At 41.7% G+C, this 21,356-nt stretch overlaps 1 protein-coding gene across 5 annotated transcripts in view; it reads left to right on the forward strand.

The window, feature by feature from the left end:
- MID2 (midline 2) overlaps positions 1–21,356 on the forward strand; it is a 111,443-nt gene that overhangs the window by 61,909 nt on the left and 28,178 nt on the right. For all 5 annotated transcript variants that reach the window (XM_061135892.1, XM_061135894.1, XM_061135890.1 and 2 more), the window contains exons 4-5: positions 11,029–11,136; positions 12,529–12,677. In XM_061135892.1, coding sequence (XP_060991875.1) covers positions 11,029–11,136; positions 12,529–12,677 — 257 coding nt within the window. The remainder of the gene's footprint in view (positions 1–11,028; positions 11,137–12,528; positions 12,678–21,356) is intronic.

Raw genomic sequence — 21,356 nt, forward strand, 5'->3', positions numbered from 1 at the left:
TTTATTGTTGATATTCCACAGTTTGTTTACCCATGTGCCCAAAGAAGAGCATTTTGGTCATTTTTTGCTACTACAGTTACATCTGTTATAAACATTCATGCAAGATTTTTGTGTGTTTAGACATGTTGTTGTTTAGTTGCTAAGTCATGTCTGACTCTTTTGCAACCCCATGGACTGTAGCCTGCCAGGCTCCTCTGTCCATGGGATTTCCCAGGTGAGGATACTGGAGGGGATTGCCATCTCCTTCTCCAGGGGAATCTTCCCCACAGGGATCAAACCCAGGTCTCCCCCACTGCAGGCAGATTCTTTACCGCTGAGCCACCAAGGAAGCCCTTAATGCCATACTAACACCTTTAACTATCATTGATTAACACCTTAGTTGAGAACAAGGTGAAGAGAAAAAGCAGGCAGGGTACTCAAAGAAGTGAAAGGATACAACAAATTTCTCACTTCTCATTCTAGCCCAGGATCACCCAGGTGACCACTTCCCCACCTTCTCAGACTCCAAAATGTCAAAGAAAAGAGGCCGAGGGCTTTGTTTAACATGCAGCCACTTTTTGTGCAAAGGAGATGAGAAAGAGAAGTAAATTGGACATCTGACTGATTATCAAGAAATTGTTATGAAAACCGCTCACCTTGCTGAGCAGCGAAGAATTTATTACTGTCATAACAATGCAGTCAAGAAAAGGCAACGGTCTCTTTCTATGAGTTTGGTTTTTTTAAAGATTTTTTGTTTATACTTAACAAGACTGTATGTATACTTGAAAGTTGCTAACAGAGTGCATCTTAGATGTTCTCACAGACACACACACACAGAGATACACACATACATGTAACAATGTGAGGTGAAGTACATGTTAACTAACCTTATTGTGATAATTCTATCGTGATATGTTAGCATATCAAATCATCATATTGTATACCTTAAATTTACACAATGTTGTATGTCAATCATATCTCAATAAAGCCGGAAAAATTAAGAAACCATGATGTTTATGATGCACATGTTATACCTACTGTGGCAGCATCTAAGCTAAGGTGTTAATCCAGATCACACTTTAAAGCAGCCTCTGGGATCTAATGCCTGATGATCTGAGGTGAAGCTGATGTAATAATAATAGAAATGAAGAGCATAATAAATGTAATGGGCTTGGATTATCCCGAAACCATTCCCCCACCCCCGGTTCCTTGGAAAAATTGTCTTCCATAAAACCAGTCCCTGGTGCCAAAAAGGTTGGGGACTGCTTTTTTAAAGCACTGCATCACACGCACCACCTCCACAGTCCTTTGTATCAGGAAGGTTCAAATGTATAAAAGGAAAAAGAAGATGACACTACCTTGTTTTTTGTTTTCCAAAACAAAGCAGGGCAACATTTCAAAGATGATTCCATCAGCTTTACATAAAAATAATTAAATAAAGCAGGGCTTTTTATTGGATTTTATCTGTTCACTTGAAGGCAGGGGGTCACTGCCTTCAGGACTGGGAGACATGTAAAACTATTAATAGGATTTTGAGTCCCCTGTACTGGAGTAGCTGTAGCTTAAGAGACAAAAAAATAATTCCTGAAGCAGAGTTAAGCAACCTACTGCCTTTGGTGCCTAAGTTTAAACTTTTTGGCAGAGGTGTGAGTGAGGGGTTGTGGATAAAGGTAGGTGGGGGATGGGAGTGTTGAAGCTAGAAAAGTAGTGTGGATGGGGAGGTGGCAGCCAGGGCATCTAGAAGTGTAAGAATCCTAGTATATTGGACTCAGGGAACCAGGATGTGGAAGGCCTTCTGACAGACATGGACATCAACTGAAGACATGTTTCCTGTCAGGCTGTGGGTGCTTATGATGTGCTGGGTACTGTTCTCATTGCTCCATATATTTTAACTCATCCACTTCTCCCACTTACCCTATGAAGTTGGCACTATTATTATCATTGCCATTTTACAAAAGAAACTGAGAAATAGAGGTTATATAATTTGTCCAAGGTCATACATATAATGAGTAAATGACACAGCCAGGATTTGCACTCCAGCAGGCTGGCTCTTGTCCATGATTTAACCAGGTGTCTGCGTGTGTGGGGGGGGGTGTGTGTGTGTGTGTGTGATAGAGAGAGAGCACGTGCTCACATACTTCTTTTCCTCTCAGTTGCCTCTTAAGATAATCACATTCTGTAGCATTAACTGTTACAAACATTTTGGGTAATTCATTCCTGATTTTGAAAAAATATTGTATAGTATAAAAATGCATGTAATGTCACATTTATACAGTGTACACACATGTATCGACACATGTATTCCATGTTTATTTTACCCTGAGTAACTAACAAAAATCTTGGCAACAGAGAGAGAGAGAGGGCAATTTGTTCCATATGCATGCCTTAGGAATGAACCAGTGCCATGTTGCATGTCTGTGTTGGTTTTAGAATCCTTTCTCCCCAGGGATCAGACCTCCAAGCCTTGGTAGCCTTAGGGTTAGTTACTTTCTGCCATATATTCTCTTTCCACACAAGGCAGCTGTTTAGAACATGCAAGAAGTGGGAGAGGTATAATCTAGGCTTGCACCTGGGATTCTATATATAGAGCTATAAATCCTATGTGAAATGAAGCAAAAACCTCCTTTCTGTCTCTTCAGAACCACAGAATTGTTGGATCTTCAAAAGACTAAAGAAATCATCAGTTCCTAGCCCCTCACTTTAAAGATGGAAATATGAGGCCTAGAGAGAAGGGCTTACCCAACATCATATTACTGATCAATGACAGGGTCTTCTGACTCCCCATCCAGTGTTCTTTCCACTCTACTGCTTCTTTTGTGAAGCATAGCGCTTTCTTACAACCCCCTCTGAAGATATAAAACTCTCTAGATCTCACCCTTGTGTGAACCCCAGAAATGTGAACATGTATGCCTAAACACAAGCTTCCCTGGTGGCTCAGCAGTAAAGAATCTACCTGCCAATTCAGGAGACACGGGTTCAATCCCTGGGTTGGAAAGATCCCCTGGAGAAGGAAATGGCAACCCACTCCAGTATCCTTGCCTGGAGAATTCCATGGTCAGAGGATTCCTCATGGGCTACAGTCCATAGGGTCGCAAAGACTCGGACACGACTGAGTGACTAAACAACAACAACATGGCATTAAGATCCTGACATTTTATCCAGCTATGTTCAGAGACTCCAAATGCCAGTGCAGCTTTCTAGAATACATCTGCAGTCTTCATTTCTAGCCTTATTTCCCTCCCTTGCATCTGTCAGGCTGATCTGCTTTACCCAAACACGTTCTCTGCTTTCCTGCCTCTGTTTTTGCTTATGCTATTCATACTATTCTCTCTGCCTGCAGTTCTCTTGCCTTAAACCTAATTTCTGCCTGCCCATGTCTTGTTCGTCCTTCAAAACCAGCTCAGCTACATGAAACCTTCCCTAATCTCCTGACTGTCCTTTTCCACAGACCAAATTACTTTCCTTTCTCTATGCTCTCCTTAGAGCTTTGTTTGTATCCTATTATATTTCTTCTTCTGCTATTTATTAAATTGTAATTAATTGAATTCACAGTCGTATTTTGCACTAGACTATAAGTGCCTTAAAGGCCGGAAGCTGAGTCTTTTTCATCATTTTGGTCTCACTCAGAAACCCACCTAGTGCCGTGTGTGTGATGTAGGCACTCAATAAAAGTGGAAAGTGAAAGTGTTAGTCACTCAGTCGTGTCTAACTCTTTGTGACCCCATAGACTGTAGCCCATCAGGCTCCCCTGTCCATGGAATTCTCCAGGCCAGGATACTGTAGCCATTCCCTTCTCCAGGGCATCTTCCCAACCCAGGAATCGAACCAGATCTCCTGCATTGCAGAAAGATTCTGTACCATCTGAGCCACCAGGGAAGCCCAGGCACTCAGTAAGTGCTGAAATGAAAACTTCCCCAAATGATTTTTTAAATATTTATTTATTTGACTGTGTTGGGTCTTAGTTGGGGCACATGGGATCTTCACTGCGGCAAGTGGGCTTCTCTAGTTGTGGCTTCTCTCTAGTTGTGGTGTGTGGGCCTAATTGCCCCACAACATGTGGGATCTCAGTTCCCCAGCTAGGGATTGAACCCATGTCCTCTGCATTGGAAGTTGGATTCTTAACCACTGGACCGCCAGGGAAGTCCCCCAAGTGATCTTTAATGCTGGCATTTCAAAATCTTTGAGGTGGAAGGGGAAGACCTATTTGGGCAGAAGATTTCAGAAAATAAAGGAGGCTGGCATTGACCTTTTAGAACAGAGTACAGTGAGGTGGAGATGTCAACAAGGAGTTCTATTACCGTGTAAATAAATTGCATTTGAGTTTGCAAATGCTCATTGCAGGTAGAGGGCTCATCCACTACTTCATACATATTATTCTACCTGAACATAAATTCTCAGTTCCTCCTGAACTGCACTGTGGTGCTCTGCAGGACTGATGGATGTGACTGAGCTAGGGAGAGGGTGTAAGTGGAAAAGTTTCTTCTGGAGGTGAGTTGGAGGGAAGGCTGATGAACTTTAAACCAAGGGATAAAGGACCAAAAGAATGAGTGTGTGGGAGTTCTCCCAAAAAACTCTCAAACAAGCTCTGTAAAAGAAGGGAGGGGTAAAAAGGTTAGTCCATTTACATTTCAATAGGTAACAGAAACAATTAACCAAAATAACTTTTTGCATCCTCTTAAACCTTGGTAACTTGTGGCTTTTGTGAACCCCTACATATTGATTTCCTTGTAAATCCTTCAGAGAACCTGTGTGTTTCTGTCAGGGAAGGGTGGAAATTGGGGAAGACACCGTCTGACTCTGGGTTTAATCTTTCAACTAAGAGGTAGGAAAGAACTATAGGAAATAGAATGAGGTGGGCAATGGGAAAGAAACTTGCCAGTCAAATTCTTGCTGCCTTTGGGAAGAAAAAAGAGAGCACAGAGCAGAACAGATCTGGAGGCTTAACAGGAAGGGCTGTGTGTCCTAATACTTAGGCCTTATAAGACTGGCACTGAGACTCAGTCTAAAACATCAGAAACTCCCCTTCCTTTACACAAGTAGGTTGCCAGTTCAGTTCAGTTCAGTTGCTCAGTCGTGTCTGACTCTGCGACCTCATGAACCGCAGCACTCCAGGCCTCCCTGTCCATCACCAACTCCCGGAGTCCACCCAGACCCATGTCCATTGAGTCGGTGATGCCATCTAACCATCTCATCCTCTGTCATCCCCTTCTCCTCCTGCCCTCAATCTTTTCCAGCATCAGGGTCTTTTCAAATGAGTCAGCTCTTCGCATCAGGTGGCCAAAGTATTAGAGTTTCAGCTTCAACATCAATCCTTCCAATGAACACCCAGGACTGATCTTTAGGATGGACTGGTTGGATCTCCTTGCAGTCCAAGGGACTCTCAAGAGTCTTCTCCAACACCACAGTTCAAAAGCATCAATTCCTTGGTGCTCAGCTTTCTTTATAGTCCAACTCTCACATCCATACAGGACTACTGGAAAAGCCATAGCCTTGACCAGACGGACCTTTGTTGACAAAGTAACATCTCTGCTTTTTAATATGCTGTCTAGGTTGGTCATAACTTTCTTTCCAAGGAGTAAGTGTTTTTTAATTTCATGGCTACAATCATCATCTGCAGTGATTTTGGAGCCCAAGAAAGTAAAGTCAGCCACTGTTTCCACTGTTTCCCCATCTATTTGCCATAAAGTGATGGGACCAGATGCCATGATCTTAGTTTTCTGAATGTTGAGCTTTAAGCCAACTTTTTCACTCTTCTCTTTCACTTTCATCAAGAGGCTCTTCTTCACTTTCTGCCATAAGGGTGGTGTCATCTGCGTATCTGAGATTATTGATATTTCTCCCGGCAATCTTGATTCCAGCTTGTGCTTCATCCAGCCCAGCGTTTCTCAAGATGTACTCTGCATATAAGTTAAATAAGCAGGGTGAAAATATACCCCTAATTGGATTTTCAGGGGGGATAGATTTTTCCACACACATAAAGCCATTTAGTCAAACACACTAAACCAAAGAACAAAGTTCAAATAAAGATCTGGGGTTTTCCACAAACCACCAACCAACTGACCAATGAACCAACCAATCAACCAACCAATCATGCTTATCAAGGTAACCCCAGTTGGAAAAAAGTAACCCCTGTTGTTTTCATCTGAGGGTTAGTAAGCAAGTGGAATACCTCACTGTATTTTCAAAGAAAACTGCAGACAAGGAAAATACCAGGGGTTTCAAGTGCCTTCCAAGCAATTTGAGATGTTTTATTTACACCATGAAGACAGATTTTCCCTGGAGTATTTCCTGTTCCAAAAACACTTAAGGACCCTGCTCTTTTGGGCTGCTTCTTGACATGGAAAAATTTTAATGTCACTGCTTTACCTTTAGTTTGGGATTTTGCCTCTTCAGTTAACTGTCTGCTCTACTAGTTTCATCTCGCTGTTTCATCTTGCCTGATGTAACTGTCCAAACCACACTCAAACTCCCTCATTTCAACCTGCATTTTCTCTAAAAAATGCATTTACTGTAGAATATTTTTAAATGTTTTTCATTCCTATTTTGATTTTTCACTTTTCTAAATCCATCAGTAAATGTTTCTTAAGTGTTTGTTGTGTTTAGGCATTGTGCCTATTGCAGTAGGAAAAACAAAATGGCATAAAAACTTTCCTCAAGGAGCTTGTTGTCTAATTGAAGATTATTAAGCAAAGGGATGCTTCTCGTGTTTAACCTTTCCTTTCAGTTCCTGTTACCCTCCTTGACTAGGCCCTGTTCACATCACAGTAGCCTCCTAAATTGTCCCCATGCTTGCTGCTGCTGCTGTGTGTGTGTGTGTGTGTATGTGTGCATGTGCTCAGTTGTGTCCAGCTCTTTGCGATGCCAGGGACTATAACCCATCAGGCTTCTCTGTCCATTGAATTTTCTAGGCAAGAATACTGGAGTGGGTTGCCATTTCCTACTCCAGGGGATATTCCTGACCCAGGAATTGAACCCATGTCTCTTGCACCTCTTGCATTGGCAGACAGATTCTTTACCACAGCTCCACCTGGGAATCCCATGCTTGCTATTACCCCCAATTAAATTAACCCTAATTCATCTTCTTAAGAAATTTTATTATAGTTATTCTCCCACCATCTTACCCTCTTTCTTCCCCTGCAAAATTTTCAAAGATACTATATTTTTTGATAAGGTTCAATCTCACTAAAGTAAGGTTCAATCTCATTATCTTGGCTCAAAATTTCCCCATTCTCACTTTTTAAATCTGAGTCCTATCCATTTTCAAGTCCTGCTTCATTCAGGTATCTTTTTTCAATTCCCCACTGAGACTGATCTTTCCCTTCAATTTCTGTACATTATAGCCTACATCACTCATTGACATTTCACTTAAATTACCTTGATACGTTTTATGTTTAGGTGGTTTTTTCCCATAAAATTGGCCAAGGAGCCAAAAAACTGAAGCCCTTATCACCCTTTTGGATTGTACATTTATTGAGGGCAGGTCCTGAGCATAGTGCATTGCACACAAGAGATGATTGATGGTTGGTGATAAAGATGGTGATGATTTTTCCTGATTTCAGGGGATAGGATGGATTATGAAAGACAGCAAAGTAAAGATTCTGCAGGTAGGGAGATGAATTAATGAGGCTTTTATAATAATATTCAAAAAAGGGTGATGAGGGCTTCAATTTATTGTTTCCTTGGCTCAGAGCCTCATTGTATTACCAGAAGGATTTTAGTGAGATTGAAAAGAAGGGAGGGGAGGACTTCGGGACTGCTGTGATTTTATGTGGGAATGAGGAAGAACTAGGTAACTGAACCTGAACAAGTACAATAATGATAGCATTAACTTGAAAGAGGAAATCAGAGATGGAAGCTGGATTTAGAGGGAAGATGGTGAGTTTGTTTTTAGACATATTGAGTTACTTGAGTAACTAAGTAACTTGAGTAACTAAGTGAACATGTCTGACAAGCAGTAAGATACTGCTCTCCATTCAATTCAATGCAACAAATATTTACTGAACACCAACCATATGCCAGTCGCTATGCTGGAGATATAGTCAAATAATACACGGTCCCTGGCCTCCAGAGCTCATGTTTGCTCAGGGAAGTCAAATGAATAAATTCCTATAAGGTAGTAAATGATATGATAGAATTATATATAAAGTGTTGTGCATGCATGCTTAGCTGCTTCAGTCGTGTCTGCCTCTTTGCAGCCCTATGGACTGTAGCCACCAGACTCCTCTGTCCATGGCATTTCAGAATGCTGGAGTGGGTTGCTGTGCCCTCCTCCAAGGGATTTTCCCAACCTAGGAATTGAACCTGCGTCTCTTGCCTCTCCTGCATTGCAGGCAGATTCTTTACTGCTGAGCCACCAGGGAAGCCGATATAAAGTGCTATGGGAATATAAATAGGGAATCAGTTGTATCCAAGCAGGTGGGAAAAAGTTTCAGAAGTGACAATCTTTGACCTGGGTTTGGGACGATAAGTAGAACTTTGTTCAACAAATAAATAGTGAAATCACTTTCTAAGTGAAAGTATAGTCTTGAGCAAAGGCACAGGACATGGATGTACATGGCCTTCTGGGTGTACATAGTCTGAAAACGCTAAAGAGAATGCAATGACAAAATAAAGATGGATAGTCCAGAAAAGGTAATGATTGTCAGGAGCTGAAGACAGGATTCTGCTACACTAGACTGGAGAGACAGTTTAGTGTGATAGTTAAAGGTATGAACTCTCAGAGGTGGATGCTCTGGGCTCAGATTCCATCTCTGCCACTTAGTAGGGCTGGGGCCTTGAGCAAGTCAGTTTCTCTGTGCTCAGGTTTCCTTATCTGTAAAATGGGGCTAATGGTACCTCCTTTATAGGGTTTTTTTTTCAAGTGAAGCTAGAATTGGTTTTATTAAAAGTAATCAAAATAGTCCCAAATAATATGAAAGTGAAGGTCACCCAGTCGTGTCCAACTCTTTGCAACCCCATGGACTATAACCTGCCAGGCTCCTCTGTCCATGGAATTCTCCAGGCCACAATACTAGAGTGGGTAGCTGTTACCTTCCCCAGGAGATCTTCCCAACCCAGGTATCAAACCCAGGCCTCCCACACTGTAGGTGGATTCTTTACCAACTGAGCCACCAGGGAAACCCCAAACTTCAGGACACGACTGAGTGACTTTCATTTTCACTTTCAAATAATATGGCATCCATTTAAATAGATCCTTTTAAAGAGATGAAGCACTACCATAGAAAGCTTCTGCTGGTACTTTAATTAAAAGATCCATAGGGTTGTTTTGATGTTTGAGAGAGCTAGTATATAAACTATTCAGGACGGTGCCTGGCATATAGTGAGTTACTCCAAGGTTACTCCAAGGACTGAAATATAAGAAATAAGGCACCACACCACTGTTTACTATACCATCAGCAGCTATAAATAGGAACTGTCTTATGTCTCCAAATAGTCTCTGCACAGATCCAGGGAGCACTAGATGAATCTCCGATTCCCACATGAGTGGGAATTCTTTGAGAGGGTGATATTATCTGCCTTGGAAAGGAAGATCCAATTTAGGAAGGGGTGAGCAGTCTGAGAAAACACATTAGGATGGCCAGAGTGGGACCGTTCATTCAGAAGAAATGGAAGCTCTCACTGTGGCACTTCCCCTCTGGCAAGTGAAAATAAACCAAAAGAAGGTTGAAATTCGGCATGTATATTTTATTTCAGTTTAGTAGGAAATAGAAAATTGACAAGTATGGACTTTAGAGGGTGAGAGAGGAGACAGTGGGGCCTAGTGACAGGTATCTTGCTGGGCTTGGAGTACATAAAGCAGCCCTCTAAAGAGGGCTAGCAGGTAAAAATGCAGCCCTACTTTGCTAATGAAGCACATCTGACGACTTCAGTTTTGCTGCTCAAGAAATCCATCATCTATGTCTCAGCTTTTTAGAGCTCTACTCGAATGATCCTTGAATAGACTCTTGGAATGATTGTGCTTCCCTCTGTGACTGCTGCTGAAATGAAACTGAACCTTATCTGCCCTCCTTGCCAGCCCAGGAGTTTCCCTTGACACATCTTGTTTGAATTCTGTTCTCACCACGTCCCAGCTGGGCAGTCTCGAGCAAGTCACTGAAATTCTCTTAGCCTCAGTTTTCCCATTTGTGAAATGGAAATAAAAATAGCTCCTATATTATAAAGTGGTTATGATAATTATATGAAATAATTTATCTATAAAGTACTTGATACATTGAGTGCTTAAAAGACATAAGTTTCATTCCCCTTTCTTTCCCTTTACATTTAGGCAGCTCAAAGATCCTCTGTGCTCATTTTAGCCCAGCTAGGGACTTCGTATCATCCAGTGTCTATAGTAGTAGAGATGGGCAGAAGGAGAAGGCAGTACGTGGGAAGATGATGAAGAATGGTGGCTGTTTTTTTCACCCTTCCACCCTGACTTTGCAGTAAGGATATTTCGATGTAGTTAGTATCCACAAGTAGGAAAGGTATTCAGATACTGGACAACCCAAAGTAAGAGGTATCTATTAAGACATGATGACAACTGTGTGAAAATACATCTACACAATCATATACTTAATATGAAGATAGAGCTAAACGTTCATATGTTTTAAAATTAGAAAGGAGCAAGGAAAACTGAAAACATTTTTGTTAGGATGGTAGAAATATGTTGTTGTAAGGTTAACCTTAGTATTCTTGTACCTATGGAGAGGATCCTCTTTCCCTGATATACTTAAATCTTCGTACCCTCTTTCCAAAAGAACAACAGGAGGACAGGGTGCTAGATTAAAGGGAATTGCACAGTGGGAATAATATGCCCCCATCTCATCTGTCCTTCTGCCCAGCCTTCCATTAATCATCATGATCTACCAGAGGCCAGAGACCTTCCTGTCTGTGGTGCTTCAATGCCCTTGCATCATTAATATCATCATATCTACCCTTCTTCTAGGAGTGGATCTTATGAGGGAGGTACGGAAGAAGTTGTGCATGCTTAGTTGTAAGTCCAAACCTTTGAGAACCTACAGGGGACAAGGACAGAAATCACTATGTAACACTCTGGACTTTCTTTGGCAGGTGAATACCGCTATGCATGAGGCAAAACTTATGGAAGAATGTGACGAATTGGTAGAAATCATCCAGCAGAGGAAGCAAATGATTGCTGTCAAAATCAAAGAGACAAAGGTAAAACAGGGCACTTCAGTGAGACCGAGGCCAAGTTGACTTTACAAAAGTCCAAGTTTCATTCCAATGATTCCAGTTTAAACTTGGATCATGAAAGCAAGAAGATATGGGAATTTAGGGAGAGAAACAAAGAAGAAGCAATCTTTGGCCTATGGCTCTGAATTCAGAATGATGATGGCAGTTCTGCAGTGTTGGAAATATTTCATATTGTGACTTGGTTGGTAGTTACATGGGTATATGTATATGCAAATATCATTGAGTTGTACACTTCAGATTTGGTGCTTTACTCTATATATGGCCTAAGTCAACACAGAAAGAACTGTGGACCAGAATTATGGAAGGATCATGATTGCCATTGTAAGGACTTAGGGTTTAATCTGAAAGGCATAAGGAAAGCATTCTGTTCAGTTTCTTATGATGGGAAAAGACTGATAAATATAGCAGAAGTATGCAGGGTAGATCAGAATAGGATGGTACTAAAGTCAGGGAAGCAAGTTATGAGGCTTATTGAATGATTCTTGGTATAAGTTGATGAAGGCCTAACCCAGGAAAGTGGCAGCACAAATGGAAGGGAAGAACATAACAGGCATCGCTAGAAAGGAAATGACGAGAATCATTAACCAATTATATATATATAAAGGATGAATGAAGGATAGAGAGAGAGAAGACTTCCAGGCTTTTAACATGGGAACTGAAGAACTGTGATCAAGAAGGTCAGGTGTGGGCCTTCATGCAGCTATCTGATTTTATGCTTGTTGGTCTGCTGGTTAGTATAGTGATGATGACCTCATGCTATGTGTACAATGTGAGAAGCTCTGAGAGCCTGGAGTGATAACCATTACTTTGTGCCATGCTGGGTGGTTCCTTACTAACACAGATATTGAAGTTTCTGAGAACACAGATCTGTGAGCACACAGGTACACATGAATGGCTAGAGAGAGAAATATATACATATGAATGTGGATACTCATAAAGAAAAAGGAGGTGTTTTTTATTAAGCATATACATGACAATATATTGACAATAAAATGTCAACAGAGGTGATCTCCAGGTGGTATGGTTTCTTTTTATACTTTTTATTTTCTAAATTTTCTATAATGACCATGCATTGCTTTTATAATCAAAATAATTAATATGATCAATAAAAGAGGAGGTAGGTAACCTAGAGTGTATGACTGAGTGTGTTGCAGGGTAAGTAAGCGGGTGCAGGGAGGAGTTGGCAAAATAGACATGGAGGGTGGGGGAGAAGGCGAGTGATTAGTTCAGGGACCATGGGATGTTCATAGGTCTTATTTTTAGAATCACTGTAGCAGATCTCCTTCATGTTGTTTTATCATCTTTAATTAAGCACTGGATGTGTTTATCTTGTTTCTCTTTTGCTAATTCTTTAAGGTTATGAAACTAAGAAAGTTGGCACAGCAGGTTGCTAATTGCCGCCAGTGTCTTGAACGGTCAACAGTCCTCATCAATCAAGCCGAGCATATCCTGAAAGAAAATGACCAGGCACGGTTTCTCCAGTCTGCAAAAAATATCGCTGAGAGGTGAGTTCCTTATGGTCTTTCAACATGTCTCCTCTTAGGAAAAGGGACCAGCTTAAAATCACTTAATTCAGTTCAGTCATGTTTGTAGCCACTGCCACCTGAAGATTTTGCCAGCTGGCTACTTACTAAGCCTCAGTGTGGTGGGTAGCCCTGTGGATTTCTGGCGCCCCTTTCTCTGTCTCTGCCACCTCCCAGTTCTTCTTTTTTTTAAATGTTGAAGAATTTCAGTTTTATTCTGTTTTTTTCTAAAGTGATTTTTAAAAAACTTTTTATTTTGTATTGGAGTATAGCCAGTTAACAGTGTTGTGATAGTTTCGGGTGAACATCAAAGTGACTCAGCCATACATATACATGTATCCATTCTCCCCCAAACTTCCCCCCTCCATTCAGACTGCCACATGACATTGAGCAAAGTTCCCTGTGCTATACAGTATGTTCCCAGTTCTTCTAACCACGCACCCTAGCAATGCCATAGCTCTATGCTACCTACTCAGGCCTGGAGCTTTCTATGTTGGTGTTGGTTTAGGGGCAGAGAAACTTTTGGCCACATACATAGATGCATGCCCTACCTAAGTCTAGACCATAGCACTAGACTCCCTGGGTTTGAATCTTGCCTCTGACTCTAAACTAGTTGGTTGGTCGTTGGGGAGTCACACAACCTCTCTGAGTCTCATTCTCATTCTCCTATTTGCAATAATAATAGTGCCTATCTCATAAAGTTTTTGTGAGGGTAAAATGAGTTAATATTTATTTATAAAGGTTTAGAATAATGCCCAGCATGTGGACTTTCCTGATGGTCCAGTGGTTAAGAATCTGCCTGCCAATGGAGGGGACATGGATTCAATCCCTGTTCCAGGAAGATTCTACATGCCTCAGGGCAACTGCTGAAGACTGAGCACCCTAGAGCCCATGCCCCACAACAAGAGCAGCGTTAGTCTCTCAGTGGTGTCCAACTGTTTGCGACCCCATGGACTGTAACCCTCCAGGCTCCACCGTCCATGGGATTTTCCAGGTAAGAATACTGGAGTGGGTTGCCATTTCCTTCTCCAGGGTATCTTCGTGAACCAGAGATCAAACCAAGGTCTCCCACATTGCAGGCAGACTCTATCGTCTGAGCCACTAGGGGGCTTCCACAAGAGAAGCCACTGCAATTAGAGAGTAGCCCCTGCTCACCACAACTAGAGAAAGCCTGCATGTGGCAACAAAGATCCAGTGCAGCCAATAATAATTAATTAAAAAATAATTCCCAGTACAAAATAAATACTCAGTATTCTTATTATTGGAGAGCAGAAATTGCAGATGAGAGGAGATTGCCACTTCTTGCAGTATTACTATTAGCAATATTTGACTATTTAATTGGGGCTTTCCAAGTGGCTCAGTGGTAAAGAATCAGCCTGACAGTGTAAGAGATGCAGGAGATGTGGGTTTGATTCCTGAGTTGGGAAGATTCCCTGGAGGAGAAAATGGCAACCCATTGCAGTATTCTTGCCTGAAAAATCCCATGGACAGAGAAGCTTGGCAGGCTCCTCCATAGGGTCATAAGGAGTCAGACACGACTGAGTGAGCACACATACACATTACCTTAATATAAGTAACTTTTAAATATTTAAGAAGAATAAATTAGAGGTGAAGAAATTAAAATTATTTCAGGAAGTTTCCTGTAAAGGGAAAGAGAAAAATATGGTGATGACCAGAATGAGTATGAGATAAAGGAAGGTTGTGAATACTTTTTTTTAGATAGCAGAGACATGAATGAGTTTAAAAGTGGATGTGAGGTCAGCTAGAGATGGGCAAAACTGAAGGTATGGAAAAAAGGTATATGGCCAAGTAATGGATGTGGATGTTGGTATGCCCAGCAGTTTGGTATGAGAAATTAAATAATTTATCGTTTCATATCTACCCCTCTCTCTCTAAAATAGGAGGCAAAGTCATTTGCTGAGCATGAGCAGGAAGTTAGGGTTCTCTAGCTTTTTGAACATATGGAATACAGTTATAATCATTGCTTTAATGTCTAATTCTAATATCTGGGTCAGTTTCAACTACTTGCTTTTTTCTCCTCATTATGGGTTTTATTTTCTTGCCTCTTTGTGTGTCTGTGCTCAGCCTCTTGTGTCCGACTCTTTGCGACCCCATGGACTGTAGCCCACCAGGTTCCTCTGTCCATTGTACGTCTGGTTATTTTCTATTGGATGCTAAACATTGTGAATTTTATCTTATTGGATGCTGTATATTTTTATATTCCTATAAATATTCCTAAACTTTGTTCTGGGACACAGTTAAATTACTTGAAAATAGCTTGTTCCTTTTAGGTCTTGCTTTGAAAATTTGTTAGGTGTGATCAAAGCAGTATTTAGACAGGGGAAGTTTTTCCCCACTACTGAGGCAAGACCCTTCTGAGTACTGTAACAAGTGCCCCATGAATCATGAGATTTTCTGATTTGACCAGTGAGAACATACACTATTCCTGGGCCTGTGTAAGCATTAGTATTTGTCCCCTTTAATTTTTTTGAATGTCTCTTTCTCTGGCATTGGACACTTTCCCCCACATGTATGTGTTGATCAGTATTTTGTTGAATACTAGAGGCAAAAACCCTTTCAAGTTCTCAGAATTCTCTCTGTGCATTGTCCTCTCTAGTCATATGCCCCGAGAACTTCAACCGGCTTCAGTTCAGTTCAGTTCAGTTCAGTCGCTCAGTTGTGTCCGACTCTTTGTGACCCCATGAATCGCAGCACGCCAGGCCTCCCTGTCCATCACCAACTCCCAGAGTTTACTCAAACTCATGTCCATCAAGTCGGTGATGCCATCCAGCCATCTCATCCTCTGTCGCCCCCTTCTCCTCCTGCCCCCAATACCTCCTAGCATCAGGGTCTTTTCCAATGAGTCAACTCTTTGCATGAGGTAGCCAAAGTATTGGAGTTTCAGCTTCAGCATCAGTCCTTCCAATGAACACCCAGGACTGATCTCCTTTAGGATGGACTGGTTGAATCTCCTGGCAGTCCAAGGGACTCTCAAGAGTCTTCTCCAACACCACAGTTCAAAAGCATCAATTCTTTGGTGCTCAGCTTTCTTTATAGTCCAGCTCTCACATCCATACATGACCACTGGAAAAACCATAGCCTTGAGTAGACGAACCTTTGTTGGCAAAGTAATCTCTCTGCTTTTTATTATGCTGTCTAGGTTGGTCATAAAATTCCTTCCAAGGAATAAGTGTCTTTTAATTTGGTGGCTGAAATCACCATCTGCAGTGATTTTGGAGCCCCCCAAAAATAAAGTCTGACACTGTTTCCCCATCTATTTCCCATGAAGTGATGGGACCAGATGCCATGATCTTAGTTTTCTGAATGTTGAGCTTTAAGCCAACTTTTTCACACTCCTCTTTCACTTTCATCAAGAGGCTTTTTAGTTCCTCTTCACTTTCTGCCATAAGGGTGGTGTCATCTGCATATCTCAGGTTATTGATATTTCTCCCAGCAATCTTGATTCCAGCTTGTGCTTCTTCCAGCCCAGCGTTTCTCATGATGTACTCTGCATATAAGTTAAATAAGCAGGGTGACAATATACAGCCTTGATGTACTCCTTTTCCTATTTAGAACCAGTCTGTTGGTCCATGTTCAGTTCTAACTGGACCAGTTTAGTCTCCTTGATTTCTCAGCTCTGTGTTCTTAATTAGGGACTCCATCAGATACCACCTGATTGCCCCTTCATGTACTATTTTATTCCCTTAATTTTGCTGGAACAAATTTTCCCTTAGCTTCAAAGAGAGAGTACAAGGGAAATACATTTTTGAGAATTTAGTGTTTAAAAAATATTTTAAATTTATTTTCTAAATTGAAAGATTGGGAAAAAATTTCCTTATAGTTTTGAAAGCCATGACACCATGGTCTCCTAGCTTCTCCTAGTGTTGAGCAGTCCACTAGTTTTTGATTTCTGATTTTTTTTTTAATAGTAACGTTTATGGCATCTTTATTCATAATAATTAAACCTGGAAACAAAATGTTGCCAATAGGAGAATGGATAAACAAATTGTGATTTTTTTGTTTGTTTTTATTCTTTTTTTATTATTTTTTCATTTATTTTTATTAGTTGGAGGCTAATTACTTTACAATATTGTAGTGGGTTTTGTCATACATTGACATGAATCAGCCATGGATTTACATGTATTCCCCCTCCTGATCCCCCCTCCCACCTCCCTCTCTACCCGTTCCCTCTGGGTCTTCCCAGTGCACCAGGCCCGAGCACTTGTCTCATGCATCCTACCTGGGCTGGTGATCTGTTTCACCATAGATAATATACATGCTGTTCTTTCGAAACATCCCACCCTCGCCTTCTCCCACAGAGTTCAAAAGTCTGTTCTGTACTTCTGTGTCTCTTTTTCTGTTTTGCATATAGGGTTATCGTTACCATCTTTCTAAATTCCATATATATGTGTTAGTATGCTGTAATGTTCTTTATCTTTCTGGCTTACTTCACTCTGTATAATGGGCTCCAGTTTCATCCATCTCATTAGAACTGATTCAAATGAATTCTTTTTAATGGCTGAGTAATATTCCATGCTGTATATGTACCACAGCTTCCTTATCCATTCATCTGCTGATGGGCATCTAGGTTGCTTCCATGTCCTGGCTATTATAAACAGTGCTGCGATGAACATTGGGGTGTACGTGTCTCTTTCAGATCTGGTTTCCTCAGTGTGTATGCCCAGAAGTGGGATTGCTGGGTCATATGGCAGTTCTATTTCCAGTTTTTTAAGAAATCTCCACACTGTTTTCCATAGCAGCTGTACTAGTTTGCATTCCCACCAACAGTGTAAGAGGGTTCCCTTTTCTCCACACCCTCTCCAGCATTTATTGCTTGTAGACTTTTGGATAGCAGCCATCCTGACTGGCGTGTAATGGTACCTCATTGTGGTTTTGATTTGCATTTCTCTAATAATGAGTGATGTGGAGCATCTTGTCATGTGTTTGTTAGCCATCTGTATGTCTTCTTTGGAGAAATGTCTGTTTAGTTCTTTGGCCCATTTTCCTGCTTTCTTTTGTTCTCTGTTTGTGTGAAATATTTTTTTTCCAGCCCTTGACTTTTAGCCTGTATGTGTCTCTTGTTTTGAGGTGGGTCTCTTGTAGACAGCATATATAGGGGTCTTGTTTTTGTATCCATTCAGCCAGTCTTTGTCTTTTGGTTGGGGCATTCAACCCATTTACATTTAAGGTAATTATTGATAGGTGTGGTCCCGTTGCCATTTACTTTGTTGTTTTGGGTTCACGTTTATACAGCCTTTCTGCATTTCCTGTCTAGAGAAGATCCTTTAGCATTTGTTGAAGAGCTGGTTTGGTGGTGCTGAATTCTCTCAGCTTTTGCTTATCTGTAAAGCTTTTGAATTCTCCTTCATATCTGAATGAGATCCTTGCTGGGTACAGTAACCTAGGTTGTAGGTTATTCTCCTTCATTACTTTAAGTATGTCCTGCCATTCCCTTCTGGCCTGGAGGGTTTCTATTGATAGATCAGCTGTTATCCTCATGGGAATCCCTTTGTGTGTTATTTGTTGTTTCTCCCTTGCTGCTTTTAATATTTGTTCTTTGTGTTTGATCTTTGTTAATTTGATTAATATGTGTCTTGGGGTGTTTCGCCTTGGGTTTATCCTGTTTGGGACTCTCTGGGTTTCTTGGACTTGGGTGGCTATTTCCTTCCCCATTTTAGGGAAGTTTTCAGCTATTATCTCCTCGAGTATTTTCTCATGGCCTTTCTTTTTGTCTTCTTCTTCTGGGACTCCTATGATTCGAATGTTGGGGCGTTTCACATTGTCCCAGAGGTCCCTGAGGTTGTCCTCATTTCTTTTGATTCTTTTTTCTTTTTTCCTCTCTGCTTCATTTATTTCCACCATTTTATCTTCTCCCTCACTTATCCTATCTTCTGTCTCCGTTATTCTACTCTTGGTTCCCTCCAGAGTGTTTTTGATCTCATTTATTGCATTATTCATTTTTAATTGACTCTTTTTTATTTCTTCTAGGTCTTTATTAAACATTTCTTGCATCTTCTCAATCTTTGTCTCCAGGCTATTTATCTGTAACTCCATTTTGTTTTCAAGATTTTGGATCATTTTTATTATCATTACTCTAAATTCTTTTTCAGGTAGATTCCCTATCTCCTCCTCTTTTGTTTGACTTGGTGGGCATTTTTCATGTTCCTTTACCTTTTGGATATTTCTTTGCCTTTTCATCTTGTTTAGATTGCTGTGTCTGGAGTAGGCTTTCTGTATTCTGGAGGTCTGTGGTTCCTTTTTATTGTGGAGGTTTCACCCAGTGGGTGGGGTTGGACGATTGGCTTGTCAAGGTTTCCTGGTTAGGGAAGCTTGTGTCGGTGTTCTGGTGCATGGAGCTGGATTTCTTCTCTCTGGAGTGCAAAGGAGTGCCCAGTAATGAGTTTTGAGATGGGTCTATGTGTTAGGTGTGACTTTGGGCAGCCTGTATGTTGATGCTCAGGGATATGTTCCTGCGTGGCTGGAGAATTTGCGTGGTATATCTTGCTCTGAAATTTACTGGCTCTTGGGTGGTGGTTGGTTTCAGTGTAGGTATGGAGGCTTTTGGATGGTGTCTTATTACTTAATGTTCCGTGTAGTCAGGAGTTTTCTGGTGTTCTCAGGTTTTGGGCTTAAGTCTCCTGCCTCTGGATTTCAGTTTTATTCTTCCAGTAGTCTCAAGACTTCTCCAACTATACAGCACTGATAATAAAACTTCTAGGTTAATGGTGAAAAGATTCTCCACTGTGAGGGACACCCAGAGAGGTTCACAGAGTTACATGAAGAAGAGGAGAGGGAGGAGGGAGATAGAAATGAGCAGGAGGAGAAAAAGAGGGACTCAAGAGGAGAGAGAGAGATCTACGCAGCTGTCTGTTCCCAGAGTGTTCTCCGTAGCCCAGACACCCACAAAGGTTCACAGAATTGGATTGGGAAGAGAAGGGGAAAGGAGGAAATAGAGGTGTTCTGAGATAGGAAACAGAGAGTCAAGATTGGGAGAGAATAATCAACACACTCCTGAATAAAAATGGGAACTGAATACTAGATTCTTAAATGTCCACAATTTATATCATATACTGAAAAACAAAGATTAAAAATCTAGAGTAGAGGTTAGACTCTTAAAGATACAATATTAAAAACAAGAACACAAAAAATTTTAGAGATATATATGAAGTTCGGTTTAAAAATAGGGCTTCTCTTTTTTGTTTTTTGCAAGGTTATAGTGAAATGAGAATGAAAATTAAGGAGTAGTAGAGGAGTAATAGAGGACTTTAAAAGAAAATAATAGAAAAAGAAGAAAAAAAAAAGAAACAAAAAACAAGAAAAAATTTTTTTTCCTAATTAAAAAAATCATAAAAGTATATGAAAATGAAAGTTAAGGAGTAGTGGGGGAGTAATAGGGAATTTTAAAAGAAAATAAAAAAGAAAAAAAAATTTTTTTTTTTACTTAAAAAAAAAAGTAAAATATATATCTAGGAATTTCTCCAGAGCTGTTGCAGTCAGTGTGGGTTTGGTTCAGTTTCAGATAGCTCCTCGTTCCAGCTTACACTTCTCGATATCTACAGGCCCCTTCTGGTGTAGTCGGTGTTATCTACAGGGATTTTAATCTGTTGCACTGGTCCCTTCTGAAGCAGTTCCCTTTGTTTATTTGGCTTCTGTTTGCCGGTCTCTTCAGTGTCTAATTTCCGCCCTGACACAGGCGGGCGGAGGTGGTCTCTTGTTCAGGTTCACTAGTTCAGTCCTGCTGTGGGGAGGGAGGGGTGCTGCAGGCAGATATCGCTGTGTGTGGGTAGCACTCACTGTGTTCCGGCCACACTGGGTTTGCCCCGCTCACAGGTGTGTGCTCTCCCCATCTACGCTGCTCAGGCTCCCGGCTGCTCTATATGGAGGGTGCCCTGCGTTGCGTGCGGTTCCAGTTTTCAGGTGTTCCACAAAAGCGCGGACTCCGTTGCGCCTGTATTTTGTGCCTTCCCCGGCCCGAGCAGCTCAGGCAGCCAGGAGCTTGACGGGCGCACTCTCCCCGGGTGTGGTGCGCCTTCTCCCCTTCGCGCCCCCAGCCTCAGTTTCCGACCGCACCGGTCGGGTGCATTCGCTTTGAGTTTAGCCGCGACCCTCCCGGCGGATGTCGACCATCCAGAATCTCAGGAAGTCTTTGGTTAGAAACTGGTGGCCTGTTTGCAGTGTGGTAGGGGATGCCGTCTTTGGGGCCAAGTTTGCCCCTTTCCCCTCCCCCCCTGCCTCCTGCCTCCGGCGGGGCTGGGCCGGTCCGCAGCCTGCGAGCTCTTCTCTGGACTTGCTCAGACCCTTTGTTCTGCGAACGGCCAGCAGTGTGTTCGGGCAGTTAATTATCTCTCTCTCTTTTGCTGTCCCACAGTTTAAGTTGGAATCTCACAAAAGCTCCCTCCGATTGTCCTCAGGGCACTCAGGCCCGGTCCTTACCCTAAGCAATGCTGCCCACTCCTCTCCGTTCCGCCCCCACTTGCTGGTGGCGCATGTGGGCGTCTGGGGTACTTTTCTGCTGGGAGTTGCTTTTAGGCATGTAATCTGTGGGTTTTATTTATTCTTCCCCTCCCAGTCAGGTTGCCCTCCGAGATTCAAACACTTCCCCCAGACCCGCCAGTGCGAGGGTTTCCCGGTGTTGGGAAACTTCCTCTATTAAGACTCCCT

The sequence above is a fragment of the Dama dama genome, chromosome X (genome assembly GCF_033118175.1).
Source record: "Dama dama isolate Ldn47 chromosome X, ASM3311817v1, whole genome shotgun sequence".
Classification (NCBI taxonomy): domain Eukaryota; kingdom Metazoa; phylum Chordata; class Mammalia; order Artiodactyla; family Cervidae; genus Dama; species Dama dama.